At 37.7% G+C, this 20,249-nt stretch overlaps 1 protein-coding gene across 3 annotated transcripts in view; it reads right to left on the bottom strand.

Moving 5' to 3' along the window:
• The window catches only part of LOC123315813 (transducin-like enhancer protein 3-B), a 149,826-nt gene extending 135,550 nt beyond the window's left edge, over positions 1-14,276 (bottom strand). Inside the window, exon 1 of one of the 3 annotated variants that reach the window (XM_044901674.1) lies at positions 13,885-14,276. In XM_044901674.1, the coding sequence (XP_044757609.1) occupies positions 13,885-13,947 (63 nt within the window). In that variant the 5' untranslated portion in view covers positions 13,948-14,276. The remainder of the gene's footprint in view (positions 1-13,884) is intronic. The other 2 variants (XM_044901672.1, XM_044901673.1) reach the window with 2 other exon arrangements.
• Between the last annotated feature and the right edge of the window lie 5,973 nt (positions 14,277-20,249).

The raw sequence follows: 20,249 nt of genomic DNA, 5'->3' as shown, positions 1-20,249 counted from the left end.
GTTGTTAACGTCATCAAGATATGTTTGAGAGTTCATGGCTCCCGGAGGTACTATTACCTTCAAAAAACGGCCATATTTAGACTCCTGAGTGAAGAGTACTTGACGTCCCTCATATCGACAGTGTACTGATCCCATTGCCCACTCTAATATTTAACGCTGGCGTTCGCGGCCGAGTGGAACTCTTCTTAGCAAGCGCTTGATGTTAAATTGACTCTATTGAGACGTATTCCGACTATCCTTAGGGAAACTGAAGTACCTGTGGCACCTCGAAAACTTTGACTTGCCATTTTGCTTGTGCCTCGGCTTGTGCTGAGAAGCCAAAAATTTAAAAAACGGCGTTGTAGCACGATATCTATCACTTCTGGGTCTTTGACCAACAGTTCTGAAGACAGAGTAGCGTGTGAGTGAAGATGATACCACACATTGGCTAACATCGAATAAATTGATCAACTTGGATTATCTCAAATGCTCTATTGGCATCACCATCAGATAAAACTTGCCTTGGCACAAAGAAAATTCGATTTTTGATTGTGTATGATCTGATTAAAATGTGCGTTTTTGACACACACGATCATAAAATGATTGAACATGTTTCACAAGAAATTTATGTAACTGATTCGTCTCCGAATACCACGAATTGTTCGAGCAGTATAATTATATTCATTCAGTTCAGGTTTGAGAATGTGAGAAATAATTAATCTACAGGTCCCAAAACACGCGCCAATTTCAGGAGCGGCTTTGTTTGCAGAGCGGATCACACATTTTCATGAGGGCTCAGCATATAACCGCCTTTGTACCGAAGAATCGATATATGCAGATCTCGTGATACATCGCTTCCTCATTCCGGAACACAATGCCCTGAGAAAACACCTCTTCGTAGCGAGAACGTGCAATCAAAAACCATTTAATAAACCATTACATTCAATTCCTGGTAACCGTGACGCAATTTATAAGATATATTCCGAAAGATAATGGATAAACGTTAGGGAAATGCCGGATCATCGGATGGAGATAATTCAGGTCCGACAACAGCGGAGGAACGGTCTCCCGAGAGGATTCCGAACTTTATCATCCAATTATATCAAATCGAGGCACTTCGCCAGCATCCATACATCAAAGATTGCGGTCGGCAGATACTCCAAAGGAAGGTGTACACGGCGAGGGCATTCCTGCGGAGATCCGTACAGATAATATGCAGGAAATGTGAGATAGGCGGACTATTCCACCGATTCCTTTGATCGTTCGTTCTGTTCCGCCACTGGAATGACTATTTGGTCTTTACAATTTTTTCGATCGGACTGATATCAATTACAAGCGACACCATCGAATTTTCGTATCAACTGGGTCCTCTACACATGGTATTGAAAGGATGGACCGGCCCTCTCGCTCTCCAGACATGAATTGCATCGAGCATGTGTAGGCAGAGATGTCAACCCACGACAAAAATGATTTCATAGGGCAGGTGTGCCCGAATTTCAGACGATACTACCTGTATTGTCCACAAATGTTTGGGGAGGAGCCGTTACAAACAGAGAGACCTATTGATACGATCTACAAGACTAAGGCTGCGTTTTCATCTATGTTAACATTTCTTTCATTTCGATTAATTATCGAGAAAAATTCCATCGGAGTTTCTTCTGATGGAGGTCTTATCTAGCGTGTGGACCGACCTTTAGATCCAAGATTTGATCTGGAGGATTTTCACGAGAGCACAATGGCATCGGAGGATTGCTTCTGGTAACGACCGCAAATCTAGTAAACGTAGGAATTTATCCGCATGTTCGGATACGTTGAAACAATCGAAGATCGGCATCTCCAGTTGGATGTATTGCCTTAGACGTTAGAAAATCCATTGGAACGAGGAGGTTAATAGGTATACGTAAACGGTATTTCGATGCCAGACATCAGCCGAATACCGCCTTCTCTCTAAGTCTGATTTATTCGACGTTTGCTAGACAGGCTGTTTTCCGAAGTAGAAGAATTGAGGCACGAAATTTACCATAGCAACGAACAATAACTAGAAGTGTCAGTGAAAATATCGATGCAGTTCATGACATGATTTTATCAGACCATCGAATTGGGCTGAAACGGATATCTGAAGCACTGAATATCTCATACGAATGCGTTCATCAAATAGTTCACGTCAATTTGGACATGAGAAAAATTGCTGCAAAATGGATCCCCAAATGTTTGAATGTTGACCAAAAGCGTGCAAGGGTAGAAGCATCGCGTTCGATCTGTGCTCGATTTGAAAACGATGTAGACTTCTTAAACCGAATTGTTACCATGGATGAGACTTGGGTACATTTCTACGATCCAGAAACAAAGCAACAATCGATGGAATGGCGACACTCTGGTTCTCCAAGATCTAAGAAGTTTCGTGTCCAAAAATCTGCTGGAGAAGTTCTTGCTTCAGTTTTTTGTATTATTGGAAATAATAGACCGAAAGCTAGAAAAAATATGCCAACAGAGATACCAATTTCGCACAGCAAATCTCGTTGGACAACTTCCTTTTATGTAAATATACCTGTGGGGTAAGCTCCCAGATAGCATCGAATTCAGGTCTCTTTCGAATACCTGCCACGTTTTTCGGGTCATTCTGAGAATTCTGGCAGGAGCACTTTTTAATGACGACTCTTTATAACTACCTGTCCCTCTAGACGTGGTATTTTGTCCTGAATTACACGAACGAATACGTATTTTTGTCTGGGCCAGAATTGTCTGCTGTAAAAAACTCTGATTCCTTGTATTCGAAATCCACCAGCTAATTTCCGCTCATTACAGACACAAAAATTTGAAATTTCAAAATTCGATTTTATAATATGATATGAGAACATCATTAATGCTGATTAAAAATCAAATTTCAATCAAATCTGTACAAAAAACACTAGATATCACAAATTGAAATTGGCAAATTTCAAAAATGGCATTTTGAAGACGAAAATCTGAACCTAGAGAGATAGGCTATCGATGTTAATCGCAATAGATCAAGCATGTTCGAAAACTTATACATATTTCAATACCAATAAACTATCAGATATAGATGTTTCGGTAGTGGTTTCAGCCCTAACATTCGATGAGCTTCAGGCTCTATGTCAGCTATTAATAGAAAATTTCGTAACCTGGTGTCATAAAAATAACTTAATGATAAACATAAATAAAACCGAATGTATTTACTTTACAATCGGGCAAAGTAATCGTATTCTGGTGCTTGACCATTTAAATAATGTTATTTTGTCTAAGAATGATACTAAATTTCTTGGCATTCACCTTGACAACCACTTGAAATGGGGCTTGCACGTAGAGTCCGTATGCAAAAAGTTGAACAGTTCTTACTATGCCATGAATAGGGTTAAAAACTTACTTCCGCTAGAGTCACTCATAAACATCTACTACAGTTTGGCTTATAGCCACTTATCCTATAATATTCTGCTGTGGGGAAACTGTTCGGACGTTGGAAGAGCTTTTATATTACAGAAGCGTATCTTGCGATTGATATTCAGTATACCTTCACGTTCATCCTGTAGACCCATATTTACAGAGCATAGAATACTAACCTTACCTTCCATTTTTATTTTCAAATGTCTTCTGCACGTGAAAGAAAATGAGGAAAATATTGTTCGGTTGTCTAGTTTTCATAACTATGGTACCAGAAGTGAAAGAACTCTATTTGTCCCTAAGCATAAAACAACTAAGTTTGAGATGTCTCCTTCCTATCAATGTATTAGACTTTATAATCATTTGCCTCATAGTGTTCGATCTCTCGATTCCAGAAATTTTAGAAAAACTGTTAAGAACTTGATGCTGAACAAATGTTATTATACAGTAAATGAATACCTTAATGATGTTATATTGCTTAGCTAATGTAATTTCTATTTTCCACCTTATGACTTGTCCTATACATTATAAATGTCTCAAAGGATCAATAAACGTTATTATTATTATTATTATTATTATTATTATCTAGGTCAATTTTCGAGAAAATCCATGTTTAATTTACTTCTCAACATCCCAAAGCATATTTGTGTCAACAGAAAGGGCTGATTTTAAACCAGAACATTCGCGAAACACTTCGATAAAATTGGATCAATCACCGGGAACATGACAAAAGTTGTGAGTGGTCCATTTTGGGGCCCACACAACCCTCTTGTTTCTATCCAAACATACCATTATCAAGAGAGCGGTTTGCTGAGTTTGTCCAGCGTCTGTTATCCATCCGGATGAGATGTATTGAATTACGTCCTTGTTAAGGTTCGAAACCTTATCTCTTGCGGACCACACCGTGTAAAATTCAGTCTCGATGAGCATCCCGACGAGGGGTTTCCAGAGACGGGATTCACGGTCCGCAGAGAATTTGTCAAGAATTTCACAGGATCTCAACCTCACTGGCATCAATCACGCGTTCACTTCCTTTTTTTCATTCAATCGATCGATTTTTCAATGACGTTCTCGATCTTAATCGTACAAACAATTTATGTTCTATGTCCCACATTTCTAAATGTCAAACGTCAAATTGTAACTTGCAAATGTCAAATGTTTGACATTTAAAACGTCAAGACAACATGGACGCCGTGGAGCTCACATCACAATATGTATCACATTTACATCTACGGATGATTTTTCTAGGGTATACGCGTGTCGAAAATTGACCAAAAAGATGAGGTCAGTTGAAACTTGCTCAAGGCCGAACGGTTGTGCCGAGATTAATGAAATTCTCAGATTTATAACAAGAAGGAATGGTCTTTCAGAATATGTATCACATTTAGAACTATGATGATTTTTCTGGAGATAAAATTACCTTCGAAAAATTCCCAAAAAAATGGGGTCAGTTAAAACTTCCTCAAGACCGAACGGTTGTGACGAAATGGATGAAATTCTCAGCTTTATAACAGGAAGAAATGCTCTTTCAGAATATGTATCACATTAAGGTCTATGGTAATTTTCCCTGAAGATAATAGACTCGAAAGATGACCTTCGAAAAATTCCCAAAAAGATGGGTTCGGTCTCGGGTTCGGTTGAAATTTCCTCAAGACCGAACGGTTGTGCCGAAATGGATAAAATTCTCAGATTTAAAACTATAAGAAATGCTCTTTCAGAATATGTATCGCATTTGGATCTACGATGATTTTCCTGGAAGAGAAATTTCTCTAAAGATGACCTTCGAAAACTTCCCAAAAAGTTGGGTTCAGTTAAAACTTCTTCAGGACCGAACGGTTGTGCCTCGGGTTGTGCCGAAATGGATGAAATTCTCAGATTTATAACAGGAAGAAAGGCACTTTTAGAATATGTATCACATTTAGATCTATGATAATTTTCCTGGAAGATAATAGACTCGAAAGATGACCTTCGAAAAATTCCCAAAAAGTTGGGTTCGGTCTCGGGTTCGGTTTAAACTTCCTCAAGACCGAACGGTTGTGCCGAAATGGATAAAATTCTCAGATTTAAAACTATAAGAAATGCTCTTTCAGAATATGTATCGCATTTGGATCTACGATGATTTTCCTGGAAGAGAAATTTCTCTAAAGATGACCTTTGAAAACTTCCCAAAAAGTTGGGTTCAGTTAAAACTTCCTCAGGACCGAACGGTTGTGCCTCGGGTTGTGCCGAAATGGATGAAATTCTCAAATTTATAACAGGAAGAAATGCTCTTTCAGAATAAGTATCACATTCAGGTCTACGATAATTTTCCTGGAAGATAATCGACTCGAAAGATAACCTTCGAAAAATTCCCAAAAAGTCTCGGGTTCGGTTAAAACTTCCTCAAGACCGAACGGTTCTGCCGAAATGGATAAAATTCTCAGATCTGAAACTAGAAGAAATACTCTTTCAGAATATGTATCGCATTTGGATCTACGATGATTTTCCTGGAAGATAAATTCCGAAAAATATGAAGAAGTCAAGAACGAACGGTTGCACCGAGCTCGATGAAACTTTCAGATTCGCCACTAGAAGAGTTGCTCTCGTAGAATATGTATCACATTTGGATCTACGATGACCTTTACTAACTCGGCGTCTTTCCCCATCATAATGAAATGTCAATATATTTATGGCGGAAAAGGGAAGAGATAGATTTTTCCAAACACGCACTTTCACGTGACAGGGGTCGTTTTCGCGTGTTCGCAAACCATTTCTGCAGGAATTATGTTGATTTTTCAACGCGAGTTATGAAACGGAATTGATTACATAATTTCCCGATGATATTTGACGTGACTCCTGGAAGCAACAACCTTTAATTGACCGGTGGTGAATTTCCCGAAAAAAGGGGATGAAACGCGCCGCAAAAATTTTTTTGGGTTTCTATGACGTTAATGCTGCATTTAATGCGTCAGTCATAGAAATTCCGCACTAATTGCCAAAACTCACCGTGCAGGCCGACCTCGGTACTGACCCAGAATCACATCATTAGCACTTTATCGTATTCCGATCTAATCAAAGCGAGCCATGTGCGTATCAGTGTGAAACGAGGTATATTTCCTCGCTCCACGAAACCGTGACTAATTCGGCGCCCATTTTTCCACGCCACCGTGGTATCGTTTACATGTTTTCTTTAAATCGCGCTCTTACGGACTCAGCACCGTGACTTTAACCAGACCCTGTATCCACTGTAGCGTGGACGTTATCTTCTTCATTGTTTAACATATTTTACAGGTTCGATGGTGCATGAGTGCGAGCACATCGTTTTGTTATGTTTTTTGCGTGTTATTCGTCGTGTGTTATGAAAGGTTTCTTGTTCGAGAGTGAGCACGCATGGCATTAACTGAATATATTGGTCCACTGCCTCTCCAAATTATCTTCTTTTTACCTTTTCCATCACTATCATCTATCGATACGCCACTGCTAAGGAACCCAGTTCTGTCAATTAAACTTGACTTTGCCACCTTCTACGTCATCACCCGTCCATATGGCTTTGAACTGAATTGCAGTCAAGTTTTAGGGTATCAAATTGCTCTCGCAATTCATTCAGTCGTTGCGCAAGTACTCGAGGTTCGAAAATCTACAATTCCAGATAAGATCCGATGTAAATTGTAAATACACTCGAATTTTTATCGTGTGACGCGGACGAGGCAATGCCTTCGACTTCACTTCACAAATCTGCCTGTGTATACTACGCGCAATCTCAAATCAACAAAGAAATAACTCCGAAGGTAAATATATATTCGACGATTGTGTGTCTCAAACATCAAATCACATACAACGTCCGATAGAATAAGTGAGGAAAACACCTATCTCCCGCAGAATGTGTAAATTGTATTATCAACAGATTATTCATAGGCGGTTATTAAGTACCTTAAACTGAAGTTTGCCTTTCTGTCTAAAGTTAAACATTGCCAGAGCTCTAATGAACAAATATTGAGAGACCACTTGAATATGTAGGTAAATTCTTCGGTGAAACTGTTGGTTTTGAGTTCATACATAGAATACGAGATAAACGGCTCGGATAAATAAACAAAAAGTACCATTTGCGCGACAAACAATGGCGTTAATTCATCGACGAAATAATCCTGTCGATATCCCGACTAAAACATGGTGTCCAATGGTGGAAACGAACTGAAAAAATATTAAACGAAAAAAAAGGTATCCTGAGAAAGAATACTTTGATGAGGAACACCCTGTATACTCCTTGTATCGGCCGATTCGAGATTCTAACGAAAAACGGACGATTCTTCCAAGAGACCTCACTTCTAACGGCTTCAAAACCACTCGATATGAACGGAAGAGGCCCGAAATTTCAGGATGAATTCCCAGAAAAACGAAGTCCCTAAAAAAACACTCCAAGAAATAAATTCGGATGCCCCTACGGCAGGAGGACCTTCGCATGGCGTGGCGAGGGCCCTTCAAACTTCCTGTTGCCCCTTTTGTAATGCAATATAGTCGGCAGTTTCGGGGTGTTCGACCCTCATTTGTAGGGGTTGAGCTTTTAGTTGCTTATATTGTGTGTTCCTCTCCGACATCCACCCCAGAGCGAGGGCAACAACATATGGCGTTATTGCCTTATTTCACAAGTGATTATAATCATTAAATGAAAATTCCAACCACCAAGTGTTATAAACCCGTGATGATATTATTAAGTCTGTAATGGGCCTGTAAATTAGAGAGTTTCTCGCTCAGTTCCCATCGTTCGTGAAATGTTTCTAGATCGAGTGTACTCTGAAGTAATTGTATAATCCGCTATTTTGTGGATACTCTTCACTCGAGCTCGAATCCCTTGTGCATACTAGTTTCTTAGATACTGGGGGTTTTCTGAAAATCATAGAATGTTCAACCCCCATAAATTCGAGCCTGTTCAATGGATTCTCAAAAGAATCCAAAAGCGAAAAAACAAGAAAAAAGCAGGACCGTACCTATAACTAATTTAACACAGATAGTCATATACACATTTTTGTGTTTTGATACCTGATCTCCAGAACAAAGTATCAGAAACAGTCTTTTATATTGAAGGTATTTTTACACACCCTATATTTAATCATAGTTTCGAATTTCATTGAAATCGATCGAATATTTCGAGAATTATTCAGTTTTTCGATGGAAAAATCGAGAAAAATGGGAATATTTTGTTTTTCAGATGCCTCTACTCGATACAAAAAAATTGTACTATTCGAATTAGCTTTTTCTCTTCTCTTCACGAAGTGAAAATATTTTTTTCGTGTATAGTGATGTTTTGGTATTCGGACATAAAATATTAATGATCTACTTCAGTACAGCTTTTTGGATGTTCTTTATTAGATTCTTCTGAATGTCTCAGTGACAATAAGCTAATAAAATTTGAGCAAAATCGATTCAGCAGTTTAGAAACTATAGGTGTTTGAATATTATATGATTTCCAGAAGACACCCAGTATGTAGTGGGCATAAGGGATGTTTCTAGTGCTCATTCCCAACTCCTAATATGATCCTCTATTAGGTCTTTGACTTGTATCTACAAATATTTTACCAGTAGATTCTTGGGGTCAAAAGAAACTCTTTTTTCTAATTCGGCCCTGATGAAAAGATATAGCCATTTCAAGTTTCTATAATGAGCTGTAAAAACAAAATTACCTTCAGAATAACTAGCTAATCTGTGACACCACACATCTGCAAATCTTTTAAACAGAGTAGTATTCAGCCTAAGTAATCAATTTTTCAAATTTCAGTCATAATTTATGATTTTTGAACATCAAATTACTCGAAAACGGCGCATTATACGAGAAAATATGAAGACTAGGTACTTTTATTTTACAAAACATTCAAATATTCATTAGGTAGCGGGCAACTTAGTTTCAAGAGCTGGGTTCTTTGAATTTTTGGTATTTTTATGATACTTAATGGTCATAATGAGAAAACTGGAACACGCGAGTGATATCTGATGTTCTGCATCAAATAAATGAAAAACTATATTCCGAAATTAATTTCCCGTTTGTGGGATGGACGTAAAAATAATTTTTTGATGATTACTCAACAGCTCGTATCTTTCAAACCGAGCCGATTCTGAAAAAATGGTAAAAGAAGTGTTTGTTTTAACCTGAAGAATCTACCGTTAAAATATTTGTACGAGTCAAAGACTGTATAAATTTAAGGATGTTATGGATGATGTCTTTTTTTGGGGAACTTATAGGGTCATCCGCTTTGTTTAGCTGCACAATTGGATGATTTTTCAGGAAAATTCGTCAAATTTATCACCTCAAATCCCAAGCACGTATTTGCCTCAGTCGTTGCTTAAATCTTGGAACTAAATTGATCATCATAAAAGCCGCCATTATGAATTCTCATAGAACCCTCATGTTTGAAGAAGGCAATTCTATGAATTCTCAACCTCAAATTTCCCCCCCTGTATACCTGCACTGAAGGGTGCTCTAAGGGCATTTCAATCTTCTTGAATAGGGTATTCATATCAGCTGTCCCTATTCATTGCCAGGGTCTTTCTGTGACATCCCCTCTCCCTCCTCAACGCCCGTTTGGTATTTAACTTTTATTGTAGGATCGTTATAAACCTTGCAGACACCCTAACAATTAGACACCCCAACTTAACAGAAACCGGAATGTTTCCTTTTGTTGTCAATGTAAATATTGGATTTTAAAAAATTGGTAATGTGATTTCCACTCTCCTATTTCTCGGTCAATGGCATGGGGGGTATATTTTCTATCCACCTAACAGATATAATAAAAAATGTATCGATGATTCATTGTTGAAACGTGTACTCTAGAATATAACCTAGCTCAGGCTGTATCCGAACAAGAATTGATGATTCTAGGAAAGTCAATTGTGTGTAAGTTTAGTTGGGACACCCTATAGGTTTATCGCTGCTCCATGATTCACGTTGCACCAATAAAACGATCTTTGGAACTGAATAAATCGAATGAAACGATTTCTCATTCGCTTCTCATGAATCCATAATGAACGTTCATCAACAAGACACTATTAATTTTACTGTTTCGCCTCTTTATACTCAATAATCGATACGAAAAAAGGGGTCATTGACTCCCCACGTTCCTCGTAATTATTATGTATCATAATTACTGGGTGAATTCAACAAATGTATACATTTGTTGCAACGACAACTTTTCGATTAATTTAATATGCAGTCGCGCCAGCAAATAGCACAATAACATAACTCAAATGGACTTTTTAATCGCGAATTAAATAGGAGAATGGAATCAATACGTTGAATAACTTTATAATTTATCGATATGCAGGTGCAGGAGCTACCTACAAGAATAAATCGAACGATTTATATGCATGCTATAATGCGAAAACAGAAATCTGGAATACTTAATTTGCAACAGGTTGTGTTCCAGCATTATGGCAGTAATTAAATGGTATTTTTATGTTTTTTCGGGAACTCGAATGACAAATTTACGATAATTAATGGGGGTATTAATCGTTATGGAAAATACTACGAAAGAGAGAGCTGTTTTCAGATGTAAGTACGCGAGAATTCATTTATGATGATTTTTTATTTCACAAAGAAACATTTATTATTCAGCGAATGATATTTAATGAACAATAAGGAAAAAATTGTGGTCATAAGCTTGACAGCAAAGAAGAAAATGTAGAAGTAAATAGCTTTTTTATTTTTACGTTTCCTTGATGCTTCTATGCAATTCATTCGTTACTACACTCAAAATTAATTATGATGATAAGAAAACACATTATAGAAAAGTTGCAATTATCGATATTATACCAGAAAAACTGTCTAATTCATATGTAAATTACACCACTTCCGAAAATGATCATAGTGAGTTTTATCAGTTCACATTACGAAGAAAAAGTACTTTTTAGTAACGTACGTCCACCTACATATGTTGATAGTTTTTTCAAACGTTCGAAGTTGTCATAAAGTAATAAGCAACACTCTGTTATCTTCAGGTGCAATCTTTCATACTCCCTGAAGAACTGAATAAAGATAACGATTTTTGGGTTTTTTTTAAAACGCTCATATCCTGCAAAATGGCGAGATTTTAAAGTTACCCTATATAGAAAACAAGGTCAATCGCCTACTGTTCGTTTTAAGGTTGTGTTTTAAAGGGGAAACCACCCCTAAAAACCACTTTAACTTTTCGCCATATGCAAATATGTAGCACGCAATTTTTTTTAATATCAAATTACTCGAAAACGGCGTATTATAGGAGAAAATAATAGGAATACTTTTATTTTACAAAACGTTCAAATATTCATTAACTTAGTTACAAGAGTTGGGTTTTTGATTTTTTTATGGTACGTAATGGACATAATGAGAAAACTGGAAGACGTTGGTGATATTTTGTGTTCGAAAAAGATTCATCAAATAAATGAAAACTTATATTCCGAAATTCATCTCATTCGATAAAACCGTTTGTGAGAACTAAAAATAACATTTTTTTATGGTTTTTCAACAGCCTGTATCTTTTAAACCGAGCCGATTCGGAAAAAATGGTAAAGGAAAAAAGTGTTTCTTTTGACCTCAAGAAACTACTGTTGGAATATTCGCACGAGTTACTGACTCACCCTGTATATCTCAGAAGGGATGCATAATAATTCGATTCCATGTTTCTTCTTGCTTTTGCATCAATAAACACCCTGTGTTTGTACCGTCAACCGCAAAATAAAATCATCACAGACCACACACAACTTAATCGGTTCAGAATTCAGATTGGTTAATATCAAATTACATGACCTCAACCATTCGCATTAATGCAGATTCTGTAGAATGAGAAAAACGTCAAGTGGACAGAACAATAAGCCTCCCAGCCCGTCATTCGGTCTTGTATCGAATAAATTTCAAGGAAGTTTTGTAAGCAAGAAACTGGTATCATTTTTTCGAGAAATAAAAACAACGGTCTAGCAGTTCAGCTTCTCAGAATCGAAAGATGGCTTAGTGGACAAAAATGCCGGAAATGGTCGAAGCAATTAGAATGCTTAGTCGAACGAAGGTTCGCCTTAGGGAACGAAGAAAAGAGGTAAGTCGTCAAATTCTCAACGACCAAATAAAACTAGGTAGTGAACCTCGTAGTGAACATCTTCATAGAATCGCTCTTTTAAATGAGTTTACACTATACACAGTTATTGCAGTATAAATCCAAATATCGTCAATTTCGTTGGCCTACAAGGTGCACAATCGAATTCACTTACATAAACCAAGAACGAAACGGCCGTAACAAACCAAATACCTCAGCAGACGGACCACCTGTCTGACAACTACCTGCTACTTCGAAACAGGCTGTGAAGGCATCCATAGCAAGTTGTTTCGAGATTTCACAGTGAAAACGTTTCGTCCCAGCATCAAATTATAGAGATACCTACGTTCAAATTGTAGCGAAATGAAAAAACTTATCGTGGCGTTAGTCAACTGGTCAACGCCTAATACCCGAGTTGACATTCGTCATAAATTCCGTTACAGGAAGATTCAAAACGTCACGGGTATCTCGACAAAGAGAAAGTTTGAATAGAATTTTACCTGTAGGTATTTTACTTGACGTTAGTCTCCAGCAATTCTTCTGATTTTCGGGCTTCAATTTCATGGATGTTAGGTTAGGTATCCAGTGGAACCATACAATGAGTAGTCTCGAGGTTTTTGGCAGGAATAATAAAATTATGCGAAAAACGCTCATCTGTCAGTTGGAGTAGATCGAAGAGTTTTTGCAACGTCTTTTGTGGTTACTCTGACTAGTTAACTGACGCGTTTATTTGCATGTTTTTTGTTTCTGTGTTGATTTTTAGTAGTAAAAGTGCCTTTTGTTTAATTTAACGTTGTTTTCGATTTTCAATTATGCAAATAATAGAGACGATTAGGTTTATCAGATTTGTATTGCTCATTATGTACACACAACGATAGAAAATTTATGTGAATGTGGAACTCTCCGATCTAAAACCTTGTCACACACTCCTTCTCAACATTTTCGAAGCTATTCGACCAGTTTTTTCCAGTCAAACACCTCGTTCTCACCACTCTGCAAGCATCAGCCTCTTTCGCAAAACACTATACAGCCATTTCGAATACTGCCTTTAATCTACTCCAATCTGAGTTAAAACTCAATAAGGAAAAATAAAAACACAGTTACGCTAAAAACTATCAAGGTGTGCTTTGAATTGCGGACCACAGAACATCAGCTGTCCAAATTCGAAGTTTACTTGATCAAATTTTATCTTTTAGGTCAATATCGACCTGTTTTTGCGCCAAAAGTTTAGGTTGTATGTATATATCAAGGTGATTTTAAGTTGTTGACATGGGAATGAGGTGGGCCATTCTTTGCGACGGCGGCAGCGACCGACCGCGTGAAAAAGCAGGGTGGGTTGCAAAAGCTCAATTGGACAAAAATGCGGGATTCTGAACGGTATCAAATTATGTCTAGACGCAAGACGAATAAATGGCAGATCCCACTAATCCAGTTTTAATAAGCATCGGATCAAGGAGAACCGGAAGTCACTCACCGGATGACGGGCGGCCACGGCCGCTGCGGCTGCAGCTGCGTTCATTCCAGCACTCGGGTACATCTTCCGTTAGCAAAACATTTTCTCTAAAATCCCACCGGAACAAGGAGATACCCCGCGCGCGTTGTCGGATCGGGAACGCGTGTCGACGAGTCAGTGTATCCAACCCAAAAAGAAAAAAAAATCGAAGAAAACACTCTCAAACACCACACACCACACTCACTGGCCACTCGAAAAAAATAAAAAATTGCTCGATCTGAGAATGTGACTTTCACTAGTTGAAGATCCAGCGATTCAACACAGCACTATACAATGAACGGAACGTACATGGACGAGCGCACGGTTCTGCGTCACACAAACGACTGACTGCTCGGCATCCCCACCCTGACGCTCCTTCCCCTGGCGTCGCACTCCCCGCCAAACCGCAAACATACACGGAGAACCCCAATTCTCTCTTACTACAAAAAGCTACACCCCGAAAATGCCAACAGTTAGTGCACACGACACAGGGAACATTTGCTTCAATTTAACCGTTTCCATACCACCCAGGACAAAACTACATTAACGCCCACGCATAACGTCATCATTCCTAAATTAATACATAATAGATTGCTCGAATTGGCTCCATTTCAGAAACTGTTGAGTGCAATATTTATACGCCGATCGCTATTCGAATTTGTTTTAATGGGCTGTTGAATATTTGACCGATCCGACTGTGAGATTATTTCTCTGATACCCCCTCCCCCCCTGGAAATACTAAATAATCGTATAGGGGGATGGACAGACTGAGTGATTAAAAGTAACGCACAAAACTGATATCTTCGGTTATATTTTGTAGAAAAATTACAGAAAAGGTCTATTTTCATTTAACCCCCTAAGAGGGGTTGAATAAGGTACTCAATTAATTTTAATTAACCCGAGAAATGTATAGACCTTTTTTTGCTGATTATAATTCGGTCATTTATGTAGTTTTTGTATCAACCCTTTTTTTATTATAGCGACGGAATTGCTAAAATTATTTAATTCGAATTTTTATTTTTCATATTTTTATGTATTTTAAGATCAATGACATACACTTTAGGAATGATTGATATTTTCGAAATCTTATCGCAAACGTTCCCTAAAAAATCGATTTCAATGAATTCGACAATTTCACCCCTATAATAAAAAAATGGTTAATACAAAAAACCCGGTAATGTTCAAATCAACATCAGCAATAAATGATGCATACATTTCTGACAAAAAAAAAAGTTACGTTTGCCTTTCAAAACAACCCTTCAACAATCAACCCCATAGCTCGTAGAGGGTGCATGGCAAATTCCTCAATTATGCATAAAAAGATGCGTAATTTCAAATAAAAATCAACCTGTTCGAGCATTTTTTGCAAAATAATAAATATCGACGATACGAATTCAGTGCTTAACTTTTTACTCACTCCCTACTTATGAATTTTATAATTCATAATGATTTATATTTATTTACTATTCCAATATACTAAATTACAGTATTGTTGTTAACAGGAATTTTCAATATCTCAATTTCATATTTCGTGAACATAGGGGTGGAATTTTATTCAAACATTTTCATAATATTTTGGTAGTCATAGTGTTTAAGGTATATTACAGAAGCAGCAGGTAGATTACCCCTTTTTCACATTAAAATTGAAAGATTATTTTCACTTTGATTTTTGCTTCAACAAATATGGAATAATTTTTCAAAAATAGAATAAGGATTATCATTTTCAATCTTTTTTTACCTAAATTTTTATTCCAATAAATATGGTATTATTATTTCAAAAATGAATAATCACCCAATCCAATTAAAATTTTTATGGACAATGCTGATTTCTATTGAATGTACCTATATCCTAAAGATAATTTTGACTAAATAAAATGAAAAGAGAAAAGGATGAGAAAGTTTCATATCTCAGAGGGGTTGGATCTTCGACCCCAAGATTTTTCAAAAAATATTAATTTTGCAATGCAAGTTGTACTCAACCTGCATTGAAGCCAAACTAGTTGAATTAATATCTCCCAGTTTTATTTGTCAATGATAGCAATAATGAAAGTTACCCCCAACTCCATCTGACAAAGAGGAAATTAGTTTTGGATGTTCAGATCCCAAGAAAATATTAATTGTCCCGATGCCAAGTTGATAACGCTATTAAACTCCGGTTTACCCCTAGTTAACCCCACCCCCGGTCCGGTCACCTGACTGCGCCACTTCTACATTTGCTTACACTCACACCCCCAAACGATGGGTACATATTCGCTACAGAAAAGTATAGAAATAAAAACAGAAAAAACTACCCTCAAAATGGCTGCCTGGCAGAAAGCATCTCATTTTAGCTGAAACGGGGATCGAATCCGTCCTTGTCCCACCCGCGCGATTTCACTTTGGTCCCTTTCACCCTTATAAATATGGCGCCCTGATTGCCAGTATACCAAGCTGCTTGAGAGTCCACGTTCGCTGTAAACTCGTAGCCAAAGTTCCGCCAATGGGGGCGACCGAAAGCGGTCTCGGGGCCAATAGGAGCGACCGATTCTGTCGACACGCCCTAAACGGACGAGTTTCCTGAAGTTGCAAGCGTTAACTCTGACGATTTGCAAGTTGCAACGAATCAGGGCGACCGTTTCGGCTCGTCGCGTTAGACGTGTGTGACGGCCAGCGTCTGGTCCACGTGGACTGCCGAGGTGCCAGTACATGGCTTGCTGGATCTGTACGCAGCGGGCGAACCAGCAAAAATAAGAGCCGACCAAAAAAAATATATATGAGTAGAGATAAAATCTAGTGGGTTGGGGTGCGGGTTCCATCCTAGCAGAACAAAAGCCGTGCCCGGCCTACTAGTTATTAGAGACCAAGGCGAGTTTACAAAGGTCGAACATTATAGCCAAATTACAATAGAGTTAATTTTTACAGCTTTCTCTACATGTGGCTAGCTTTCCTGAGGAGAATTAAATAGAGACTGCTGATTACTTTGAACGATCAGCATCTGGATAATTCAACCTCTCACTTTATGCCGAGAAATGGAAATATGGTTATGTGTTGCTTTGGAACTGTATCTTGGTGTTGAGTCAGCATACTTATTAAATTCCTCCATAAATATTATCTCTCTCGGTTCATGCGGAATGTGTTTTTATCGATTAACGTTCTAATTAGCTTATACCCCAAACGGTTCATCGTAAGAATGTAGATCTTTCGGCATAGCGATAAGTTGCATAAGACTTATGGTTCAAACTGTTTTGCATCAACCAATTCTGCCAATTTTAAAGGTGCAACTCGTGTAGTTGGGGAGCCCAAGAGGGAAATTCGGGATTTACTCGAGCGTGTCAGATTAACATATATGTGGTTGATTACATGTTGAAAAGTATATATTGTCTTCATCTGACAATTTAAGCGTGACGAAAATGTGTGGGTGGGCGCCAAACTCGCAAAAAAAAAGTCACGTTTACATGATTGAAGAATAACGGAAAAAATATAATATGACAGTTTCAGCAAACCGGAACAATAAAAATTGGCCATAAAGGTCACAAAAATCCGTTTTTTTTAATTATCTCCTCTCCTGGACTTCAAATTGTTTTCGCATCCATTATAGAAGTTGCAGGGCATAACGTTCTCTACAAATTTTGTCCGAAGCAATTTTTTGTACGTTTGAACGTTTTCGAGATAAATGGCGATGAATGTACATTAGAGTGTGTTTCTACATTGACCTTGGCCTTTCGCATGTGTGACTAAGCTCCTCGCCCTATCGTCCTCTAACTCGAAAACGGTTGTGAGTATGTAAAATTGCTTCAGACAAAAGTTGTATAGAATTTTATTATCTACAACTTTCATAATGAATACAGAAATGATTAGAGATACAGGGAGGGATATATTAAAAAAAAAGACTTGTTATCATCTCCAAACAGCAGATTAAGAAAACCCTCCCTGATTAGTGTCAGATTATTGGGTCAGCACTTCTGCAACAGCTAGATTAATCATCAGTATGAAAATCTGACACGCCTGACCTGACGATTTTTTTTTACATCTTTGAAAACCTGCAGACGCTTTCCCCACCGCTGAAAGTGTATACATCATGAACTTTTTTCTTTCTACCATCTTAAAAATCCACTAGGTCTCCACGAAGCTCGAGTGAACCCCGATTCAGCATCGTCGGCTCCCCAACTATCGTTGAAGCCGCGTGTAAGAACTTTGTATTGACAAAACTGCAACAATAACCAATACAAAAAACGCGACAGGCGTATTTTTCATGATTCCCCTTCTGGACCATATGAACAATGGTCCGTTTATTGAATAAATAGTCACCTCTGCCATCCGCCCGTTGAATATTCAAGAGGTGCTTATAAATAGAAATTGAATATAAAGAGGTATACGGAGGGTTCGTATAGTAAGTAGGCGGGCGTCCAAATACGAAATCATGGAGGAAATCGCTATTCGAAGCACGTATGGGACGAAACAACTCGTAACCGGATGATGCTTAATGCGACGAAACATGGTTCGGCGCGGGATGACACTTGGGACACATTCTCATTTCGGAGTCACGGGCGTCGGACGGAAAATGGGGTCACGATGGAAAAGTTCGCGAGCAGGAGGAGGTTCATTATTTTTGAGGAACCCTCCGAAAATATACGCGATGAAAAACTCACAAGACGAACGATGCGCATTCAACACATCGATTTGTCACATCGAAATCACTTCTTAAAACGACGTCTCATTTTACGCTGTACCTACCCTAAATCGCACAAAAAGTATAATACAGAGTGAGCCATTGAAAACGAAACAGCGGCTCTGTAGATCGGTAGAACCGAACTGTACAGAATACAGGGTCTGTGTAAATAAATGCGAAGGACTTCACATATATATCATATAAATTTTTTTCGAATTTAGGGTTCTAAATTTTTTCTACTGAAAGACACTGAGTCATACTCTACATAATATATGAAGCCCTAAGTAGATATTCCTAACACAATTTATTTCGATCTCATAACTATACTCCATTCACATTTATTTTAGCACTCGGTTGGCCATGGAAATTTGACACATTTCACTCTGTATAGTACGAAAATGTGGGGTTATGACGCTGTCAAAACATTTTTGGGTTTTAAATCAACGCTGTGTTGCCCGTTCTACGTAAAAGTTTCTGCATGTTATTACGTATTTAATCACAATCACAATGTCGAATCTCTTCGGAAAATATGTGACGAACATAATTGAAGTTTATTCACAAACTGATTGAAGGCATACCAAACCCAGTTATTTGCATGGAAAATACAAGAGATTAGTATAATATCATAATATGCACTAGCTTGAGGAGAGTTAATGTTCGTTATCTTCTTTGGCTAAAGTTTGAATTCCCTACATCAGTTGTAGATTTCAAAAACATTCACCCGACTATGAAATGCATATGTTGCAGTGGTTGGGAATGGGTATCTCCCGAAGGAATTAACAGATAATTACAAGAATGTTAAATTCTTCAACAAAAATCATTTTGCATCAATATAAGTAAAAGGAATCAAAGGAAGTTTCAAGTCAAGTTGAACCTTTGAACAAAAATTTCACATGAATAAACAATCAACAGGACAATTGGCGCGTTTATGTGGTTGCTCATCCTAATACATTGATATAATAATAATAATTAGGTATTTATTGGTACCTTAAGACATTTACAATGTACAAAGGAAAAGTCAAATGAAAAATTTCGTGAACTTATTCTATGATGACATTCATCGAAAATCCTGTAGTAAACTTTTCGCATTAATTCACTCAAACATAAAATTCTCAAATGCCACCACTTTTTTGGGTCTCCCAATAGAAGGAAATTCTTAGTCATCTTCTTCATTCACAATTTTTCTGATTGTGGAAATATTCAGCTGAAATATAAGTCGTTTAGATTCAGATAAAACATTATATAAATTCTCTTACATTGAATATGTTCGCTACCGTCTGACGTATTGTGGATTTTAGAATATCAGGGTATAACTGTTTGAATGAGCGGACCTGAATTCTAAATAGCCCTTCCTGAAACCCTGTCTATTTTTTCAATCACTTTCGGCATTTTCGTAGTAAAAATTGATATTAGTTGTGGCAACGGCGTTAGGACATTAACGACATTGCCAAAGATTATAGAGTAGAAAGATAGGAAACGCCCTCATATCGCTAGTACTAAAAACCGACTACATTTTGGCCAGTGAAAACACATTTGACAATGAGATGGCGCTGAAAACGTATTATCAATACAGAAAAACTGTTTAATAACAGTTTTCTCTTTTATAATTGAGGGGCGCGAAATTCGAATTCTATTCCTTGTATTCAATTACAATATTGACCTTGTTGAGACTAGAAAACAAACATCCTGAGCGACAAAA

This window comes from Coccinella septempunctata, chromosome 6 (genome assembly GCF_907165205.1).
Source record: "Coccinella septempunctata chromosome 6, icCocSept1.1, whole genome shotgun sequence".
Lineage (NCBI taxonomy): Eukaryota > Metazoa > Arthropoda > Insecta > Coleoptera > Coccinellidae > Coccinella > Coccinella septempunctata.
The sequence above is the reverse complement of the archived record's forward strand: the minus strand, read 5'-3'. Positions and strand labels throughout refer to the sequence as shown.